Source organism: Perca flavescens, chromosome 23, assembly GCF_004354835.1.
Source record: "Perca flavescens isolate YP-PL-M2 chromosome 23, PFLA_1.0, whole genome shotgun sequence".
NCBI classification, from domain to species: Eukaryota; Metazoa; Chordata; class Actinopteri; order Perciformes; family Percidae; genus Perca; species Perca flavescens.
In genome coordinates, this window is record NC_041353.1 from 21,972,049 (window position 1) to 21,995,373 (window position 23,325).

Below are 23,325 nucleotides of genomic sequence, written 5' to 3' on the forward strand. Positions count from 1 at the left end.
TGATAACACTAAAAAATGAACAATAATTTGGAGCCCACCCCCCCTGCATTGTCCCTTTTTTAATCATATCTTATTCTCCAGAGTTCTCAGTTTTTTCATGAAAGGCTAGATCTGCTAACATATTACAGCATTTTTGCCAGGTCTACCACTGCCTTTTAGGACAATGCTTGTTTCTGATTGGGGAACTTGACAACCTATGGAGGAGTTTATATTCTACACACACACACACACACACACACACAGCAGGCGTACTTGGTAGGTATTGAAGGCTTTTTTGATACTGTATTACATACTGAATCATTAAGATTCAATCTCTTTAAATGTGACTTCAGGTTCTGATTTTTGTTTTTAATTTAAAAAGCGATTTAGTGGTTCTATTTTTCTGTTGTGGCCTTTATGGTATAGCTAGCTTATATCTTAGCTAACATAACAGCTTACCTTATTGCCATTAACTACCAAGGCGCATTCTTTATTAATCATTATAAAAGTAATGTATTCCTGAGATTACCACAATATTAATAAAAAGAGTCGATATTAGTATTGGAGACTAAAATATATGACACGAATATATCTTTCAGGAACTTCCGAGCGGCGCGTGAAGACAGCGCACACCTGTCACTCATTAGGACATAAGGACAGCTAAGGCTTGAATAAACCCGAAATGCTTTCCTTCGCCGGAATTACAAAGAAAAATGTAAGGAGGGCCTATACCTACAGTGGGTTTGATATCCTTATTCACTTATCTCACTCGAATTCAGCGGATTAATCAGCTTTTGTATTTTCAGGAACTCCTTCGAGTTTTCGTTCATCGTTTTCATACTGGTGTCTCACGCTCTATCGTTCGGTGAGTAAAACACTGCATCCGGCATATTGCCTGTGAGACGTTTGGAGATATTCCAATTGGTTTTCCCGCAGGACGTAACGACGATATTTCCTTCTCACTATGCTGGCTGAGCAAGGACGATTCTCTGGAAAGGTAAACCCAAGGGATAAACATTCGTTTTTGACCCGTGTAGTCTACAGTATTTCACACAAGGCTTAATTTCCCCGATATTTGATCAATAACTGTTCGAAGAGAACCTCAGGCCCAGCTGTATTTACAAAAACACAATTTAGTGTGTTTCTGCTAATTGACCAATACGGACATATAGTTAAACACTTGTATGACTCAGTATATATTTCTGGTAAATTAATCGTACATTATTTCAATGTAATTCCAATCTTTGAATCTCTTCTCAACCCTGCTCTCATATAGTATAACAGCTGTAATGTAACCACATCAAGACTTGTTGGGCCCAAAACAGACTCCCCCTCTATGAAAGAAACATTTGTTTGGAGTTTTCTGGTGGCCAAAAGTATGTGGATACATGGACGTGTGATTGTTACCCATGCCATGCCATGCCAAAACCACAAACCCTAATCTGCAGCTGTCTACATCTGCAGCCTCCTCATCTAAGAAGGCTTTCTGCCAGATTTTGGAACCTGGCAGGCACTTTCCCATTCCGCCGTGCGTGTGTTAGTGGGTTACAACAGTGAGGCTGTGTGATGATATGGCGTTCCCGTTAATCCCAAATGTGTTGGATGAGTTCTGATCAGTCAAGTAAGTCAAGGAATAATGTACCAAGGCTTCATTATTTTCCTTCCTTTTAGGTTAAATGGAAACATATGGCTCAATGGCACATCACTAAAACTCATCAGTAAGGTGGGTAAAGTGACCTCCCTGACGGTGTCCCCAGCTGTTGACAACAAGCTAACACTAAAGTATGGAGGCTCTGTTCAGGCATGGACTTTGAGAATCGACCCACGTAAGCATCTTTTGAAACTTTTTTTTTTTTTTTTTTTTTCTTCACTTAAAATCAATGGTTATAAAATGTTAAATTTATTCAAGGTGCAAACTTCACTAAGATCCGAGGGCTGCAGAAACCCCTAAAGCAACCAACAAGTGTCACCAAGGTACTTCTCATATAACAGATACAATTACAATATACTTGCTTACGATGATGATCCCTCGTACTTCGTTCTTCAGAGCTTCCTGGACATGATGAGTCCCAATGAAGTGTTTTCATGTGAAAATGGCACGCTATTCTTCCACCAGGATGAAAACTTCTTCCTTGCACTTGGTGAGATTATCTGTTTGTATGGTGAGATTATCTGTTTGTATGTGTGTTGTTCTTTTTGAATTTACATGTTGACCTGCCCTTTTGCTTTTTCTCTCTTTATAAATGATCTGGGAAGGCCAAGCCTACATACACCTTTTTTAATGTTCTCAAACAAAGAGAAATGTTCTGCTCTCGTCCTAAAATGGTCATAAGTCGAACCCTTGTTTTTATGAATGAAGTTTTAGGTTTAAGGATGGTGATGATGCTCTGTTCATCTGTCTGTCTTAAAGGTCCCATGACATGGTTCTCTTTGGATGTTTTTATATAGACCTTAGTGGTCCCCTAATACTGTATCTGAAGTCTCTTTCCCGAAATTCAGCCTTGGTGGAGGGTGGGGGTGTGGCCTTGACCAACTGCCACTTTGCTTGTTTGAAAGCCATGATGTCTCTCTCTCATGGGAGGGCCAAATTCTCTGGGCGGGCAAAGCAGAGAAAGGGGAGGTAACCTTGCTCCTTATGACCTCATAAGGAGGCGATTCCAGATCGGCCCATCTGAGCAGGATACCCAGGGCTCGGTTTACACCTATCACCATTTCTAGCTACTGGGGGACCATAGGCAGGCTGGGGGAATGCATATTATTGTTAAAAATTGTGTGAAATTTAAAAAAAAAAAAAAAAAACTTTGGTCCAGAACAAAATACTTGAACAACCATTAACCAGACTGATGTACAATGAACTGTGGATTTCTGTGTCCAATCTTTGTGTCCTTTAGTCTAGTGCGGCTGTCAGGCCAAAATGTCAAGATATGTAAATCTAGACTGCAATGAAGTTAACTGAGCACATTTATGCAAGTAAATGAATTAATCATTTATGGTTTAATAATGCTTTAAGTGACTATTTCTTTGTGTGACTGAAACTCCAATTTTGCTTATCCTAGGCCACACGATGCATGCCCCAGTCAAGCTGGAGTCCAGGACTCCCTCCATGTTGAAGGTCTCTTGGGTGGAGAACTGCCCAGCAGTCAGCAACAACTGCACGGTGACGCTGTACCACACTGAAAGTAGCTCCTATAAACCTCTGAGCATGGATACTACCACCAACAACCACTACCACTTCACCGCTCTGGACTCCTGCAGCCTCTATGTGGCCTGTGTGGAGACTGCAGCCACTCACTCCTTCACCTGCCTCTCGACTATTACTGGTATGGACTGTTGGTGGGATGGATTAGCAGACACCCACAAAAATAGATTATACATGTTACAAAAACCAAACCCATTTCTCACTTTGTGGTATCAAGTCATGCAGATACTTTTAGTTTTATTTGCCCAGGATCCATATGACATTTCCTTTGCCACACCAATTGTTTTAATGGTGCAAATTAACTTTAAACGAATGCAGCGGCGTCATTTATTATGGGCCACAACTAATGATCATTACATTAAAAATGACAAGTTTTCAGAGCTAAAGATGAATGAATCTTTAAAATGCTTTATTGGGGCAAACAATAATTCTAAACTCAAAGATAATGTTGGTGGAAAACGGAGCTAAAATGAGAGGGATTACTGGATTTAGATTCATCAAGTGGCCAGAGACATGACTCCAAATGAATGCTAATGTTGGGCTGTATTTTCTAGATGTGTAAATAAGCGACTGTTCTGTTTACTTAAAGGTGATATTATGCGTGTATATATTAAATGTTGTGTTAATAACAGCTTTCCCCAAGTGACCAAAAATATCTGACTGCAGGTTCAAAACGCTTTACCAATTCTTTATCCTTTTTCTGCCAGAACCAGACATTCCCAAGGACTTTGAGGTGACGTCGTGGAACAGCAGCAGCATATCGTTGGCTTGGGACTGCCCTGCGAACTGCAAGTTCTCCTCGTTCCTTCTCACCGCCTTCTACCTCAATGGCGCAGACCAAATCACAGAGGAGGTGCTCTTGTGGCACAAGGACACCTTTGTGTTCATCCTGTCTGACCTGGAGCCCTGCACCAGGGTTAGGTTTGGCCTGCAGACGGTCTGCCAGGCGGGGATAGAGTCCCGCTACAGCACGATGGTCCTCAACGATGGCAACTCTGGTAGGTTCTACACAGGTTGATGAGCTGACTAAATGGCATATCGTGCATTTGTCCATTTGAACCTTTTTATAGACCACTATATTGTGTTTGTACTGAACTTAAATATTGTGCAGTCACTGAATTACGATACAACTTTATCGTCAGTTCAAAGCTCAAAAGAAGAAATAAAAAGAAAAATACACACAGAGCTAGACAACAACTACCGGTACACACATAGTACAAAAGTGAAGACCTATTAACAATGAATCATGTTTCATGATATCCTTTACAGTTTGAGATCCCTGTCTTACCACAGAAACAGGTACTGTACCATCTGTGAAGTCCAAGGCAATATTTTCCAGAGCTTACAAACTAAATTAGTGATGATGAGAAATAAAACGCACTGTTCCTCATATACACTCAGTGCTTTTGCCAATACAGCTTTCTTTGGTCTGGCAGCTTATGGTGGCTAAATGTATGTTGATATTGCCATGTACTGTAACTCACAGTAGCACAAGAACAGCACTTAAGCACCTACCGTTACCTTGTAATTGTCACGTGTGGTTGGTTACACAGTAATGCCAAAAAAAAATAAAATGAGACTCACATTTGAAAGAGCAGACGTGTTAAGTGAAACTTCAGTGATCCCTGCTGGTGGAAACGGGTCAGTGCAGCAAATAATAGAAAACTGTACACCAGAGTAGCATATAAACATGTATATTTGAGCAAATAGGACAAGCAGCTCTTGTAAAAACCCTAAAGAGGACTTTGTCTTCATCCTGCTGATGTCGTCCTTTTAGAAAAGACCACAGTTGCAAGATCTCATCGTCTCTCTACTCCTCAGTTCACTCCAGCATTGAGTCCTTGCGTCAGACATCGTCTGGCCACGACAGCTACACCCTGAGCTGGGAGTCCCGGGACACCTCGTCCATCTCCATGTTCAGGGTCTACCACGAGGGGGAGCTGCAGGACACCACACTCGTCACCAACTTCACTGTGGGGGGGCTGCTGCCATGCCAACAGCACCAGGCTAAGGTGGAGGCGTTGTGTGGAGACGGTGTGCTCATGAATGCCAAGACAGTTGTGGCACACACAGGTAATGTAGAAATGGATGAGAAGAAAACACAGACTGGTCCCACACACATGGGCCTGTTGGTAAGCACTAGTGTATCTAAGTATACTTCAACAGTTTGACAATAAACTGAAACGTTCTTCGGCTGGAAAATTATCTTCTAAATTGAAAAACATCATATTTGTAATCCATGGCTCAATTCAAAGGGATAAAAAAATTATTATCTCTCCATTGACTCTCGTTCATTTTTTGGAAAGAGAGGTCCCTTTGGTCGGAAGTAGAAGGGCGTTACTTGGGCTCTCTATTAGGGTATACTTGGTTTGGTTTTCTGCATCGTTACTGGCACTTTGTCAAACCAAATCCTACTCACTAGCTTTTACTCATTAAGGTGATGCACAACACGCAAAACATAATTTCTTCATTCACTGGTCAATGTTGAGATTTTGGGCTATTCTGCTTCCAAAACAGGTCTTCTTTTAGACTAGTTGAAAGAAGTTTATTTACTACACTTTGTCTATTTTGGTCTGTAGACTTCTCATATATTCACCCAAAGTTAGCATCAGATAATAACTCATTTGCATATTTAAACATAATATTTCAGAAAACTTGTAATGCAAAGAATAATTGTCAATGTAAATGATCAACTGGGGAATTTTTATATCTTAACTAACAGTAAGTCTTTCAGTTTCGGTTTGTATATCATTCATAGTCAGATTTGTACACATTTTACTCCTAAAAACATGGCAAATGGATATTTTTTTTTATGGCTGTTAGTATTTTCTGATTTATGGAGAGATAAAAAGAGATATCCAAAATCCCCTCCGTAAAAGCCTTTTGACTGTAATATGTCAACAAAATGAAAGAATTTTGAACCTGGCTTTATCCAATGTCTTGTTTCTGTTCTGGAAATGTATGCAAATTAGAACATATTTTATACAAATGTATAATTTGCATATTTAAAGTGCCTATATGTAACTTGTTAGTGTTTCTAAAGCTCTGTAATTTTTCATACAATGGTCTTAAATGACCTGTAACAGCAAACGAGTGAAAACTAACGGTGAAAATAACGCTATTGTTAGTTTTTAGTAAGGCATCTGCCTGGGTCCAATATTTTTGTTTTGTTTGTTTTTTTTCCCCGCGAAGCCACAGAATGATTTGCGGCAGGTAGACAACGCTACAGTCACACATTGTGACGGGTCACAGATTTCGGTGTAACAGAAAAGCCTGTGTTAGCATATGCCAGCGGAGCCAGGTAAAAGCAGGAGATTTCTTTATATAGGCCTAACTGTATTTTAATGTTATTTTAGAAGTTATCTGCTGTAGTTATGGCTGATACTGGGGCAGGGCCGTCACAGCATAGAAGGAAATTAAACAAGAACTAAAAGCTAAAAAAAGCGCTGAATGCTAAATATGTGGACTCTAGCTCAAAGACTTAAGAGCATCTCTGACTCGTCACCTTAATGAGCATCTTGGATATTAGCACAAAAAGTGCACTGAGTTACTTCTCCCATTTTCATTTGACTTGCTCTTTATTAGGAAAATGATGGTGAAATTTGTCATATGTATACGTATGTATGTATACATATACAATGTTTCTATCTTTGTTAATATATGGCCTGACACTGTGTGTATCCAGCACCTCTGGGTGTTTCTGAGCTCAGGTATCGCTCCAAAGACTCCACCGCCCAGTGGAAACCCTGCACCACGCACCAGCCCGCTGTGTCCTTTGTATATGAGCTGTCTCTGGAGAACGGCACCACCATCCAGAGCAGCCGGGTGATTGACACAGAGCTGCCTCTGCCAGGGCTGGAGGAAGGGAAGACCTACATCCTCCACGTGTGGGAAGAATGTGACAAACAGTGGAAGACTAAACATTCTCATGTGGGTTTTGAGGGAGCTAATTCATCCTTAAAGTTCTTTGTGAGTGCTACTGGATCTTCTCTGGACCAAGGTCAGTCTGAGGTACCATTAAGCTCAATTTATGGTCCTGCATTACATCAACGCCGTATGTATGTTAGTAGGTACATTGAGATTCGGACCATACGGCGTAGCCTGACGTGCACCTCTCAAAAATGTTACTACACGTTGTGGCGACGCAGACCACAACAATTTGGTAGTGTTGTATTTCCCCCTACTAATTTCCTGGTTCTCCTTCTCCATGAACATGAAATCAAGGAGAGGGTTAACTTCTCCTGCTACAGCTATCCCACCTGTGGTCAGAAAGAACACGGGAGACACTGGCCCTCCTTTATCAACCTAACGTAGAAACCAGCACAGATATAAGTGCAGAAATCATCTTACGACAGGTTTCACGTGTGATTCATGAAACGTTCGTATCACACCAATCAGAGCGTAAGAATGGTCGTACGTTGATAAATGCAACGGCTGGAAACGATCATCATTTAAATATCATGCCCCAATATATTCTGGGTTTTGAGGCCTCGCCCCTACAATTTACGACAGAGCGAGACGTAATCCGGCTGAGAAGCGGCACCTTTCAGAGGTGGAGACAAGCCCTGATATCTCAGGTTCATTTGCACTAACGTGTGTACTATTTGGCAGCCTGAAAACTGTTATTAAAGGCTGTAGAAAGAATGCGGAATGGAAAGAGATCACTGATGCGGTCAACAGTGTTGCCGTAGTAAATTGTACTCCAGCTGGAGTTTATTTAATTTATACATGCTTGACATATGTATTCTATAGTCCTAATAGTAATATAGGCTTCTATTGCAATCTTTTTTTTTTTTTTTTTTTTTCTTTCATGAGTCAGAACGAGGCAACAGCTGAGGGATGAGGGAGAGAGCGAGTCCCCCCCCCACCTCCCCCGTGCTGGACCACCACCTCGACCCTGACAGCACGGGCTGAAAAAAAAGCCGAAATAACTCTGTCAATGGCAGAAATAAATCATTGCCTTGAAAGAGAAACAAAAACCTGAAGAATAAATAAAAATGTTGTGCATCGTCATGTTTCCTGTATTGAATATCATTGCCATAACACTATAGGTTACCTTTTTAAAAGCAAGGAATAATATCCTGTCTCCTTTTGTATAGCCCCCAGTTGGGGCTGTTCTGGACACTGCTCTCTGGGCATCGGGTCATCTGGCTCCATCGCTACATTTATGGCACCGTGTTTTCCTGCGCGATGTTGTGCAGAACCCCACAGGCTAAAACAATGTTGCAGACTGGCACATAGAGGTCTTCTAAAAGAGCCAGATCTGCCATTGCTGATAAGTGATCAACTGATGACTTCTCCTTCTCCTGTTAAACTGATTATATGCTGTACCGCAAGTCCACACTGACTCCAAAACTTGCGTACACAAGTTCATACCAGATGTGAGATTTTTTTTGGCAGCCTACGCTCAAGTTCAAATTGATAAATGCCGAGCTTTGCGTAGGAATCGGTGTACGCCCGTCCTACGCCTCTTTGAGGGCCATTGTGTATCTCAGTCTACGCCTCCAGAGTCTGTACTCGCTCCGGAGCTAATCCCCGTCACTCTCCCACTCGCTCTACAACACACTCCCCACGCATACACATACCGGCTCTGCTAGTCTCTTAAAGAGATACGCTAGAACAACGCAGACACCAGCGCGCAAGTACAAACTAGAGGCCAGTTACGTCTGCTACGCCGTAAGTCCTGTGTAAAGCTAGCCTGACTCCACCAGATGGATTACTTCGCATTTGCTCGGCATATCCATCTGGGAACTTTCTGTTGGAGAACTTTTGGGAAGGGGCGGAAATACTGGTTAGTTGATTGGATGAACCATCTGTCTATCGCCTATGTTGGTGATAGACGGGCCAAATCAACCATCAATCAATCAGATCCACGAAGCGTATGAAAATACAACCACAAGCCCGCCCCTGCTGCTGCAGGCAAACCATAGCTCGTTAGCTCAGCATGCAAACAACATGTCGGTAAAGGATATTTGCCGTTTGTGTAATGAGAATTTAGGAATAAAAGGCACCATTTCAGGTTCCCGGACCATATTCCAAAAGAAGGATCCAAGAGAAAAAAAGCATTAGCGAGCGGCTACCGCTGTCTGAAAATACTGGTTAGCTGATTGGATAAACCATCTGTCTATCACCACCTAACCCACCTCAAAACCAACGCTGATTGGCCCAGTCGTTTGGCTAATGGCTCCAAATTTTCTCTGCCTCAAGATGCCAGACTGATCTGCGAGGGGAAAACTGGAGCTCGCGAGATCAGGACGGTCTCACGAGGCTAGTGTAAAGCCCCACCGGAACCATAAATCCCACTTTAGTCCAACATGACTGCTGTAGCTGGGGGATTTTGGTTTGAGTGTCACTAGTTTTAATCTGACAATCCACTGAACATTTGTGACCATGTAAAACAACTGCCTGTTTTTCCGACATGACTATCCAAGAAAGCTAGAATAAAATGAAAAAAGGGAAACTTGTTAAGTACAAAAATGACCAGACAATATACTCGTTTTGTTGATAATAACCTTTTCAAAATGAACCTAACCCACTGTGTTTCCGTTTTTGTGGCTTCTGTAGAGCTGCAGTTAGATCGTTCCAGCATGGGTCTCACAATAGTCGTGCCCTGGTCACTGCCTGAGGATCTACTGGAGGGCATGTCGGAACCGAGAGCTCAAATGGAGAAGATCTTTCAAGATAAGGTGGAAGAAAATTCACGGTTACATCAGTGAATTTTATACAGTGCTGTGCCTGCATGGTTTCATCTGAGATCTAGGCAATACAAAGTTTTTTTTTGTTGACACATTGAGTATCTATCTATCTATCTATCTATCTATCTATCTATCTCACAGCTACAGGAGATGTTGAATGACTTTCATCAGCGAGCCCGCGTTGAGCTGGTTGCAATTGAACCTGCAGGCGAGCCACACAAAACCTACATTCTGTTTATGTCTTTTGATGCATCCAAAACTGAGGAAGACATCCCCCTGCCTGTTGAAGATCAGCTGGACTACATTCACTCCCTGAATACAGACCACATTACAGTTACAGATGGGCTCATTTATTGGGAAGGTAGGTGATAGTGAAAGACCAGCTCAACTTGTTCAAGTGTAAAGTCTGCCACATAATTCAAACTAATAATCTTGTGTTTTAATTCCCTTGACTGACTGTCAGGTCCTGATCTGTGTGCTTCCTCCAAGCAAACTTTGTGTCCCCTTAACTCTCTGTGCATCAACACCCTGGGCTCCTACGCCTGTTTGTGCCAACATGGCTACTACGATGTGAGCTCTGTCGTCGACCCCCCTGTGGCTTCACATCCAATCTGCAATGGTAAACTTTTTGAGGACATATGTCTTGTCCTATTAAACACGCATTGCCTTTTTAACAGGTGAAAATTCAGTTTTAACTGTCTCATGTGAAGTGGTTGATCCTAAGCAGTGGTGTGAAACTAAGAATATATCACATCCAGTATAATTGGACCTCAGCAGGCTGTAGAGGGTACCAACAAGTCAACCAAAATTACATTTTGTATGGGTTTATAGCCTGCTGCTAACAGTATGTTGGTGGGTTTGGGGGTTAAAAAAAATCAGGGCAACTGTAATTGGTTGGGACTACTGTCAAGCAAGCAAATATCTATACATTTCCCTTTTGAATGCCTTAATATCTTTTTAGTGGTAATTTAAAAAAATGTAGCTTTGTCCATTAAAGCTGCAGTAGGTAACTTTTTATAAGTTTGTAAATATGTAATTTCCATCTCCTCTACCAACTGTTGATTTAAAAAGTGTGCTATGAGGGTGCCCTGAAAACAGTTCTCCTGAAATATTGTATTTATTGCTGTTATTCGGCATTTTATGCCTTCATTTTGATATTAACAGTACAGAAATGACAAAAAATGAGATGAGAGAGTGATGGGGTGATAACATAACATGATAACATTATGCATAATCAATAATCGTAATCAAATCGGGAGATTAGTGAAGATTCACACCTCTAATAACGGAAGTTGAATTAGTTTTTAGGATGCAAAAAAAGTGTATTTGATTTTGTCTGAAAGTGACTGGGAAAGCCCCCTCTCTCCATGTTAAGGAGAGTCCACTTTGGTTTTAGCATGCAGTTACGATGGCTGTTGCGTTTTCAAAAATGAAGAAGATCTCTACTATTGTATTATTAGAGTCTGCAAGTGTGATTCCTTGACTCTGACCCTTGTTTTGAAACAGAAAAAGGACTTTTCAGCCACTGTCTGGGTAAACTGATGACAGGTAGTATAGCAAAACCCTACCTGACTTCTCACATCGGGGGACAGTTAGCCGTGAGGCTGAACAATGGCTGGTGCCCTGTGGATGAGACTGAGATGTTCTACTACTTCCGCATCTCACGAAAAGCCTCTGAATGTGGAACTGAGAGGCGGGTGAGTGGCTGATTGAGCTAATGGAAAGACATTTCATTACTAAGTGATGGGCAGATTCTGTGCAGAGATATGCAGGGCACCACTGACCACCAGGGATCCGTTTCAGAAAGCAGGTTTAGTGAAGACTGAAGTTTAACCCTGAGATGAGGGTAATTCTGGGTTTTCTGTTTCAGAAAGAGAAAGATTATTTAAACCTGAGAGAGGTAACTCTAGTCGGTTTCAGAAAGAGAGGTAACTTAACCTTAGAGTCAGTAACTATGGTAACGGAGTCTGTGAACCAACTGGTCGGGAGCACGTTTTCTTCAAGAAACTCTGTCTCCTCCCTCTGACACAGCACTCTTTAATTATTTATTTATTTTTAGTGCAAATGGCAGTTTTCTTTACAACATTGGTGATGCGGAGCATATTAGTAAAGCCGTTAGAAGAGTGTGACTCGACACTTGACTGGACACAAACCAGTAAGAGCCATTTAAAAAGGAGTTCCACAGGATTGCAGGTGAATGATGTAAACCCTTTGAAATAAAAGATTATGAATTATAATTCTGTTAATGATGGTGCTGCAGCCTCAGAATGGGATTAGTAGGCCTAGGACTTTTACACCTAAATGAAATAGATTATAGGTTCAATACCATTTCACCAGTAATATTATACTTATGATTAAATATAATATTAATACACTATATTGGAGCTTACGCATTTACTCTTGCAGTAATTTTATCTCATGCAAATTCTCTCTTTTGTTGTGTTGCTTTTTTAATAAAATATATGTTCAAACTCGCGGTTTATGCGCATGAGTATTTCCGCCGACCAGTTTGTTTGTGGTTGTTACCATGGTGAATCGTAGTATCATGGCTCCATTCATGCTGCCTTTTTTATAGTGGTGGGGCACGTGCTTAACTCTGAGTGAACCTACTCTGAGTTGACAACCAACTCAAATCAGCTGTTCTGGAACCAAAAACTTTACCCATCTCAGGGTAAATCAACTCCGAGATCAGGGTTAGACTCAGAGTTTGTTAAACCTCCTTCCTGAAACAGACCACTGAAGTAATGGGAACATAAATACAGATGCAATATCTGCCACAGCAAAATGTGTATCGCTCTAAATTGCGGAGAATTCAGAAGAGCCTTGAATCATCACTAATTAAGAAGCCAAACAGTAGACTTGCCCTATTTACCCAACAAGGTTATTTTTACATACCAGCTAAAGTTACTGATGAAATTCCAAGTGATCATTTGAAACTTAAACTACAGTTTCAATTGGACATCGCATCTGTTTTTTTAAACCTGCTGTGAAATGTCTTGCACTTTTTTTCTTCACAACCACTAATCCCAGAAGCCACTACACAGTCAGAATGCAGAAGGTAATGTCATCAATTTGTGACCTATTATTCTCATTCTTACTGGAAAATAAATTGTTATATCTTTCTAAAGTGATGTAATCATTGGCATCATGGGCTTCTTAATACGTACGCAAACTAGAAGGGCACTCAGAGAGCACGGACCTCTGCCAAGAATTTCCCAGATTATTCCAACACCACATGAATGCAGCACAAATGCCCTATCTCACAATGTTAACGAAAGTGAGGAAAAAAACAGTGTGTATCCGCCCCGTGAATCTTTGGCCCATGCTACACCCTCCACTAAGTTTCGTGGTAATCGGGCCAGTAGCTTTTCTCTAATCCTGCTGACATTTAGGTCTGAGTCGTATGCAGTTTCTCCTCACATAACAAGATATCTCAATAATTAAGTGCTAAAACTGTAAAAAAGAAATTGGCAGCAGATGCCAAAGTGTATTCACTTTCTCAGTTGTGTGTGTGTGTGTGTGTGTGTGTGTGTGTGTGTGTGTGTGTGTGTGTGTGTGTGTGTGTGTGTGTGTGTGTGTGTGTGTGTGTGTGTGTGTGTGTGTGTGTGTGTGTGTGTGTGTGTGTGTGTGTGTGTGTGTGTGTGTGTGTGTGTGCGCGCAGGTGAACAAAACCCACATCCAGTTACAAAACACTCTGACTGTGACCATCAGAGATCAAATCATCACCCGACGGGATCTAAAAGTCATCTGGAAGTGCGTCTACCCGCGACGTTATGTACGCAACGCTCAAGTCAGTGTGGATGTTGAGTGGTGAGACAAACGTCTTCATATTTTGTCTCTTTGCCAGAATAAAAAAAAAAAGCATTGTTAACGAATGAAGGGCCAAAACGTCTAAACCTGTCCTTTCTTTGGTTGTAGGCACTCCTCCGCCTCCCTGGTGGCGTTCAACTCCTCCCTGCAGCTAGGCCTGACCATGACCCTGCATGCTGATGAGTCATACACCGACAGCTACAGGGATGCCATAACCATGGGGCCTGAGGACACTCTGTTCTTCCAGGTGGCCCTGCAGACTAACAACTCCTTTGCTTCAGATGTGCTCCTGCAGGTGGAGTCATGCTGGACCACTGAGAGCCCAGACTACCAGGACACAGTCCAGGGTGTTCTTCTTCAGGACGGGTAGGTGGAAATGTAGGCTGACTCAACCAGTGTACATTGCTGGGATAAAGCTTGACCTTAACCCGGACATCCGGTGCGTCTTTCCCGCGACGGTAGTCCCTGCCCTTCTGCTGTCTCCGCTACCGGGGCTTAGCACCACCAAGGACGGTTATGATCAGTTTTAAAAGAAATCCAAACAAGCCAGAGGGTCTTTTCATAAAACTGGTGGGTCTATGCAGTAGAATGGCATACAAAATTGTTTTAATTGGTGCTACATGACTAGAGAAAAGAATATTTTAAAGGTATTTCCTTTCATCAAAAGTGTGTAATCTATTTGAACTGCTTAAGTTGCCTTGGATGATAAGGATAGTGAATGTCGTCCTCTCTTGTTCCAGCTGTGCTGTTGACAACACGTTCCAGTGGCTCTCTGTGAACGGCCTGGCACAGAACAGCAGATTTTCCATTCAGATGTTCACCATGCCCAAAGGGCTGTCCATCTACATTCATTGCCTGGTCAACATATGTGGGCATGATGAAGACTGTACAAAGGTAAACTAAGGCCAACTCTATAAATCTTTGTCCAAGGAGGGTGACTCAGAGAAACGTACTGTAGATACAACAAACAAAACGATATTAACAGGTAACCAGAAACATTCTGTAGGCCTACATACGGCCTAAAGACACTATCAACAAGTAATAACAAACCATCATGTGCAATGAATAAAAGTGTTTTCAAGTTGAGATTAGTCTCACTTTGCCAGCTCTATCTCCACATTGCTGTGGATTAAGGTCTGGCTACACCACACATACTTATACTGGAATAGTAGAAAAAAAACAATCCTCAATCCCAATCGTCTCGGTCGGCGCTTAGCTCCGAACGCAGTGGCGGTGGCTCTGCAAAATAGTCTAAGGAAGGAACTTGTTTTGGTGTAACATTTGCACCCAATAAATAAAATATTTGAAAATATATATAATAACAATATTTAATGAAATTAACTGTTCACACAGTGTAACGTTACTTTGTCCAGAGCAATCCTGCCACAATCTGTCCCAAAACTAGGGTTGGGTACCGAAGTTGTTAATTTTTTGGGTAGCGACCGAATTACTTCGGTACCACTGTGGACCTATTCACGCTAAATCAAACAGTGCCAAATTTCGGTGCCTGACAGCGAGTAAGTGCAAGCTTATCTGTCCTCTCTGCATATTGAGACGCACGCACGCACGCACGCACGCACGCACGCACGCGGAAGGTGAGGGACATCCCCTCACCTTCTGCTCTCTGTGTGCCAGGCAATTCTCCTGAAAATGTACTTCATCCAGATCCAGAGACGGTTGAGATCGACCTCCTAATAATTTGGACCTCTTAAAAGAGTTTCAGGTCTTTGAGTAACTGGTCTGTTCTAGCCACTGGTCACTGCACTAGTGTGTAATACTGGTGACCTTCCTCTGCCTATGATGTTACCCATAAAGTTTCCAGATGTAGAACCTATTGTCTTGATGCTGGCCTTGATATCATTAAGGAGTCTTTAAAGCTTCCTGGGTGTGGAGTCTCTTGGCCGATACCAGAGGTGTAGCGGGCCGTATACACCACTCTGGGCAGGAGCATTTGCCATATACCGTACCTTAAAACAGCCACAGATAGCATCAGTGCCCATCCTGCAGATGTACAGGTTGCAGCCAATCATGTTACAGCCAGTCACGTAATCATTAACTGCTATTTGAGGCCTTGTTCTGAGGCTTTTATCAGTGGTGAAGGTAGCAATACTGCCATGTAAAAGTACTTCATTACAAGTAACTGCATTGAGAATACTCTTTAAAAAAAAAAAAAAAGTACATTATTGTTACCAAAATTTGTAGCAAAAGTATGCATAACACAGAAAAATTGCCCCTTGATACCACTTATTATTATTATTATTATTATTATTATTATTATTATTATTATTGATTGTGTAAGCATCGTGCCGTCTTCGGTGTTGCTCTATACACTGACAGCCAAGTAAACTCTCTCCTAACATCAAGACTCGTTCCCACGTCCACAGGTTTAATGACGTTGCAAGGAAAGTGTGAAACTAACCTACAAAGACAGACTAATCAATTCTATGCTAGATTTTAACATACAATATAGCCTAATGTTCAGAATGTAATTTCATCAATTCAAATATTTCCTTTCTACCGTTACACTATATATTTCAAGACATTTTTAGATGTAAACAATGTTACGTTCATTCATACGAGTGTAGCCTGTCCTATGACTTATAGCCAACGCCAGCAATCACGGACATTTCTAATATAAACTTAACACAAAATAACACTGACATCAAACTAATGATCTATGAACCTATGTAATTATTTAAAAACTGAATTAATACATACCAACGATGCTACTCTAGGCATAAATGTAGGCAAATGTAGCTGTAGTTGGCTTGCTACACTACAACCACAAATCACTGAACCGTTAGTTTGTAGCGTTCATTTACTTCCTAACTACGGCCCACGCGACGTAGCGTTTACCAGCTGAGAGTCTTAAAGTGACAGCAACATAAATAGAGAACTCATTAAGACTTGAGGCAAATTAACCTCTTACTTTTAACAGCTTATTTGTAACAAAACACACTATTTTACTGTTGTAGTTGGTCAAGGGGGAGCTATTTCACCATTTCATGTACTGTAGGCTACTGTTGGGTAGCAGTAGCATGCAATTGTATTAAAAAAAAAGAAAAATTGAGTTTTCATGTAAAAACTAAATCTGTAAGTAAATCATACAAATGAATGTAAAGGAGTGATAGTCCCCAACTGAGCCTGATGATGTAATAGAATTGCAGCAGCCAGCAGCGCACCAAGAGGTCAGGGAGCCAGATGGACGGAGAGGGGGCCCAAGCTGCTGTAGTGTCTGCTGGACCTCTGGTGGTCAACAGGATGGGGACCTCAGCTGTCCCACCGTCTTACTGTGAGTTCATGTCTCAGTCCAGAACTTGTACACACTGTTACATGTCCAGTGCACATCATGTTTTTAAAGTATCAGAATACAAATGGACTGCAACTCTAGCCTTCACTGCATCTTTAGCTATATATTTCTTAAGTTTTGACTATTTGATTATTTTCACTAAGTCAAAATAACTAACGTACAGTTGTGTTTGGATTTGTGTTTTTGGTTATCGTAACTCGGTGTGAGGTGGATACAGTACAGGCCAAAAGTTTGGACACACCTTCTCATTCAATGCGTTTCCTTTATTTTCATGACTATTTACATTGTAGATTCTCACTGAAGGCATCAAAACTATGAATGAACACGTGGAATTATGTACTTAACAAAAAAGTGTGAAATAACTGAAAACGTGTCCTTATATTCTAGTTTCTTCAAAGTAGCCACCCTTTGCTCTGATTACTGCTTTGCACACTCTTGGCATTCTCTTGATGAGCTTTAAGAGGCAGTCACCTGAAATGGTTTTCCAACAGTCTTGAAGGAGTTCCCAGAGATGCTTAGCACTTGTTGGCCCTTTTGCCTTCACTCTGCGGTCCAGCTCACCCCAAAACATCTCGATTGGGTTCAGGTCCGGTGACTGTGGAGGCCTTGTTGAAAAATAAATGATGGTCCAACTAAACGCAAACCGGATGGGATGGCATGTGGTAGCCATGCTGGTTCAGTATTCCTTCAATTTTGAATAAATCCCCAACAGTGTCACCAGCAAAGCACCCCCACACCATCACACCTCCTCCTCCATGCTTCACGGTGGTGTAGGATTCTCGTAGGGTACAGATTTGATCATTGGCAAATTATCAAAGATGTTTTATCAATATTAATAAAGTTATGAATATGGTTATAAGGTTATTATGGTTATTCTTAGTTATCGATAATGACCCAGTCCCCCTCAGCCACTTAGGTCTGGGCTAACGTGTAGTTAGGACTGACTCTGAGACTTTTGGAGGAAAACGTCACTATAACCACTCCAGTGGCTAACAGCTGATTTTCGCGATTCTCTCGCAGACAGTAATTAAATTAATTAAAACTCCGTGAAAGGAGTGATTAAGCAGGTAGCGATTACGGTTTACCAAGCTACTTAACGCAACAAAAACCAACGGTATAATGATCGATTATACATTCACAACAACAGATTAATAACCAGATATGGCCAATACATGATTACAATCCGATCACATTAATGGCACAAGCGGTAGCGAACCCTTATTAATAACAAAACAAAACTCACTAGTTCTAACATCTGCCCAGAACTGTGTACAGCCTTACGGTGTGCGTTGTTTGTCAGTTAAATCTCTTGCCAGAGTTTAACGATCCGTTTCGTCCAGAGCCGTGGACGATACGTGATCCAGGTCCACAAGCAAGAAACAGAACGCCGTCCTTTTCTTGAATCCAGGCTGATTAAACCCGCTGCAGATGAAGGAACACTCGGCCAGTATTTCCTCGGATCCCCTTTGTATATCAGGCCGATATAAAGTTGTCCCAGCTCAAAACTCGACCAGCGAGGTGATGCTGGCTAGCTAGTCCGGACTAGTGCTTCCTGTCAGCAACCGGGGGTTACCGTGAAAGCGAAGAAACACACGCACCGACAGCTTTTATCCTTCCTCCGCCTCCTAGTGGCGGGGTGGTGCATTCAAAGACCCGACAGCCAATGGGAAAAGTGCAACCTTATCACAGGTGTGAAGCAGTTCTTTGTCTCACCACCAGTGTGCCTTGCCGTCATCGTGTTGAATGCACATTCTCCATTTTGCGAAGTGGCGGCTTGTAGGAGTTTGGTGAAACTGGCTTTGGGATTCACATGTAGGCCAAGATCCTTTGTCTTGCCTTCAGCTCAATCTTAGCCAAATCACTGTTTAACCAGCTTCTTGGTCCCCAACAGTGGGAACCAGGCATGTAGAGTCCATCCATCCGTTCACCTTTACTGCGTCGCACAAAGACACGGCGGTTGGAACCAAAGATCTCAAATTTGGACTCATCAGACCAAAGCAGAGATTTCCACTGCTCTAATGTCCATTCCTTGTGTTTCTTGGCCCAAACAAATCTCTTCTGCTTGTTGCCTCTCCTTAGCAGTGGTTTCCTAGCAGCTACTTGACCATGAAGGCCTGATTCGCGCGGTCTCCTCTTAACAGTTGTTCTAGAGATGTGTCTGCTGCTAGAACTCTGTGTGGCATTCATCTGGTCTTTAATCTGAGCTGCTGTTAACTTGCGATTTCTGAGGCTGGTGACTTGGATGAACTTATCCTCAGCAGCAGAGGTGACTCTTGGTCTTCCTTTCCTGGGGCGGTCCTCATGTGAGCCAGTTTCGTTGTAGCGCTTGATGGTTTTTGCGACTGCACTTCGGGACTGCGGGACACATTCAAAGTTTTCGCAATTTTCCGGACTGACTGACCTTCATTTGTAAGTAATGATGGCCACTCGTTTCTCTTTACTTAGCGGATTGGTTCTTGCCATAATATGAATTCTATCCATCCATCCCTCCATCTTCGTCCGCTTATCCGGTGTCGGGTCGCGGGGGGAGCAGCTCCAGCAGGGGACCCCAAACTTCCCTTTCCCGAGCAACATTAACCAGCTCCGACTGGGGGATCCCGAGGCGTTCCCAGGCCAGGTGGGAGATATAATCCCTCCACCTAGTCCTGGGTCTTCCCCGAGGCCTCCTCCCAGCTGGACGTGCCTGGAACACCTCCCTAGGGAGGCGCCCAGGGGGCATCCTTACCAGATGCCCGAACCACCTCAACTGGCTCCTTTCGACGCAAAGGAGCAGCGGCTCTACTCCGAGCTCCTCACGGATAACTGAGCTTCTCACCCTATCTCTAAGGGAGACGCCAGCCACCCTCCTGAGGAAACCCATTTCTGCCGCTTGTACCCTGGATCTCGTTCTTTCGGTCATGACCCAGCCTTCATGACCATAGGTGAGGGTAGGAACGAAAACTGACCGGTAGATCGAGAGCTTTGCCTTCTGGCTCAGCTCTCTTTTCGTCTGGCGGTGCAATAGATTGAATGTAATACCGCACCCGCTGCGCCGATTCTCCGACCAATCTCCCGCTCCATTGTCCCCTCACTCGCGAACAAAACCCCAAGGTACTTGAACTCCTTCACTTGGGGTAAGGACTCATTCCCTACCTGGAGAAGGCATTCCATCGGTTTCCTGCTGAGAACCATGGCCTCCGATTTAGAGGTGCTGATCCTCATCCCAACCGCTTCACATTCGGCTGCGAACCGACCCAGTGAGTGCTGAAGATCACAGGCCGATGATGCCATCAGGACCACATTATCTGCAAAGAGCAGCGATGAGATCCCCAGCCCACCGAACTGTAACCCCTCCCCACCCCGACTACGCCTCGATATCCTGTCCATAAATATTACATAGGATTGGTGACAAAGCGCAGCCCTGGCGGAGGCCAACCCTCACCTGAAACGAGTCCGACTTACTGCCGAGAACCCGGACACAGCTCTCGCTTTGGTCGTACAGAGATTGGATGGCCCTGAGTAGAAACCCCCTCACCCCATACTCCCGCATCACCTCCCACAGTATCTCCCGGGGGACCCGGTCATACGCCTTCTCCAAATCCACAAAACACATGTAGACCGGTTGGGCATACTCCCAGGCTCCCTCCAGGATCCTTGCAAGAGTGAAGAGCTGGTCCGTTGTTCCACGATCAGGACGGAATCCACATTGTTCCTCCTCAACCCGAGGTTCGACTATCGGCCGAACCCTCCTTTCCAGCACCTTGGAGTAGACTTTACCAGGGAGGCTGAGAAGTGTGATACCCCTGTAATTGGCACACACCCTCTGGTCCCCCTTTTTTTAAAAGGGGAACCACCACCCCAGTCTGCCACTCCTTTGGCACTGTTCCAGACTTCCACGCAATGTTGAAGAGTCGTGTCAACCAGGACAGCCCCTCCACACCCAGAGCCTTGAGCATTTCTGGACGGATCTCATCAATCCCCGGGGCTTTGCCACTGTGGAGTTGTTTGACTACATCAGTGACTTCCGCTTGGGAAATCGACGACAATCCCCCGTCATCCTCCAGCTCTGCCTCTACATAGAGGGCGTATTAGTCGGATTGAGGAGTTCCTCAAAGTGCTCCTTCCACCGCCCTATTACCTCCTCAGTTGAGGTCAACAGTGTCCCATCCTTACTGTACACAGCTTGGATGGTTCCCCGCTTCCCCCTCCTGAGGTGGCGAACAGTTTTCCAGAAGCACTTTGGTGCCGACCAAAAGTCCTTCTCCATGTCTTCTCCAAACTTCTCCCACACCCGCTGCTTTGCCTCTTTCACGGCAGAGGCTGCAGCCCTTCGGGCCCTTCGGTACCCTGCAACTGCCTCCGGAGTCCTCAGAGATAACATATCCCGGAAAGACTCCTTCAGTCGGACGGCTTCCCTGACCACCGGTGTCCACCACGGTGTTCGTGGGTTACCGCCCCTTGAGGCACCTAAGACCACAGCTCCTCTCCGCAGCTTCAGCAATGGAAACTTTGAACATTGTCCACTCGGGTTCAATGCCCCCAGCCTTCACAGGGATGCACGAAAAGCTCCGCTGGAGGTGTGAGTTGAAAGTCTGTCGGACAGGGGCCTCCTCCAGACGTTCCCAATTTACCCGCACTACACGTTTGGGCTTACCAGGTCTGTCCAGAGTCTTCCCCCACCCCCTGACCCAACTCACCACCAGATGGTGATCGGTTGACAGCTCTGCCCCTCTCTTCACCCGAGTGTCCAAAACATACGGCCTCAGATCAGATGAAACGATTACAAAATCGATCATTGACCTTCGGCCTAGGGTGCTCTGGTACCAGGTACACTTATGAGCATCCCCATGTTCGAACATGGTGTTCGTTATAGACAATCCATGACTAGCACAGAAGTCCAACAACAAACAACCACTCTGGTTTAGATCAGGGAGGCCGTTCCTCCCAATCACGCCTCTCCAGGTGTCTCCATCATTGCCCACGTGTGCGTTGAAGTCCACCAGCAGAACAATGGAGTCCCCCACTGGCGCCCCATGCAGGACTCCACTCAAGATCTCCAAGAAGGCAGAATACTCCGAACTCCTGTTTGGTGCATATGCACAAACAACAGTCAGAGTTTCCCCCCCCTCAACCCGCAGGCGTAGGGAGGCAACCCTCTCGTCCACCGGGGTAAACTCCAACGTAGCGGCGCTCAGCCGGGGGCTTGTTAGTATCCCCACACCCGCCCGGCGCCTCACACCCTGGGAAACTCCGGAGAAGAAAAGAGTCCAACCCCTATCCAGGAGTACGGTTCCAGAACCGAGACTGTATGTAGAGGTAAGGCCCACCAGATCTAACCGGTAGCGCTCCACCTCCCGCACTAGTTCCGGCTCCTTCCCCCACAGAGAGGTGACGTTCCACGTCCCCAGAGCCAGCGTCTGCCGCCCGGGTCTGGTCCGTCGCCACGTAGCTTGTTCGGGCTGTGCCCGGCCGGGCTCCGTGGCAAACCCGGCCACCAGGCGCTCGCCGACGAGCCCACCGTCTGGGCCTGGCTCCAGACGGGGGCCCCGGGCTTCCTCCGGGCAGGGTCACTCCATCTCTACCTCGATCACTCATATATATGAATATGAATTCTAACAGTTGTCAAATAGGCCTGTTGGCTGTGTATCAACCTGACTTCTGCACAACACAACTGATGGTCCCAACCCCATTTAATAAGGGAAAAATTCCACTAATTAACCCTGACAAGGCACACCTGTGAAGTAAAAACCATTTCAGGTGACTACCTCATGAAGCTCATTGAGAGAACACCAAGGGTTTGCAGAGTTATCAAAAAATCAAAGGGTGGCTACTTTGAAGAATCTAAAATATAAGACATGTTTTCAGTTATTTCACACTTTTTTGTTAAGTACATAATTCCATGTGTTCATTCATAGTTTTGATCCCTTCAGTGAGAATCTACAATGTAAATAGTCATGAAAATAAAGGAAGCGCATTGAATGAGAAGGTGTGTCCAAACTTTTGGCCTGTACTGTATGTGCACTCAGAATACAGAGTCAATGAAATGACCCGTGTCCGTTTCTTTGCAGGGCCAGAGCATATGACCATGATCCCCATTGTGGCCGGATTAATAGGCTTTCTGGGAGTAACCGTACTCTCAGTGAGTGTAACCAAAGCAATCATGACTTACTATGAGCGACTACCGCTGCAATAAAGTGTTTGGAACACTATCTGAGAGTGTGTAATGATGATCATGGAGACAGTTAACTGTAATTAACAAGACCGACATGACAGAAATTAAACCTATCTTATGAAAATGTTTCATATAAATTCACTTTCAAAGTGGATGTACCAGGATGACTTCTCAGGCTCAG

At 43.8% G+C, this 23,325-nt stretch overlaps 1 protein-coding gene across 2 annotated transcripts; it reads left to right on the top strand.

The window, feature by feature from the left end:
• The first annotated feature begins 165 nt into the window (after positions 1-165).
• Positions 166-23,268, top strand: LOC114550440 (uncharacterized). Of its 2 annotated transcripts, XM_028571225.1 has the most exons (20): positions 166-255; positions 579-694; positions 786-844; positions 916-976; positions 1,651-1,805; positions 1,889-1,953; positions 2,027-2,120; positions 3,036-3,299; positions 3,886-4,176; positions 5,000-5,251; positions 6,864-7,178; positions 9,743-9,864; positions 10,015-10,234; positions 10,337-10,492; positions 11,380-11,570; positions 13,535-13,683; positions 13,792-14,049; positions 14,424-14,577; positions 16,843-16,975; positions 23,041-23,268. In XM_028571225.1, coding segments are annotated over exons 2-20 (3,066 nt in total). In that variant the 5' UTR covers positions 166-255; positions 579-692; the 3' UTR covers positions 23,166-23,268. The 2 variants fall into 2 exon arrangements, with proteins under 2 accessions (XP_028427026.1, XP_028427027.1); XM_028571226.1 differs by lacking the exon at positions 916-976.
• Positions 23,269-23,325: the final 57 nt, after the last annotated feature.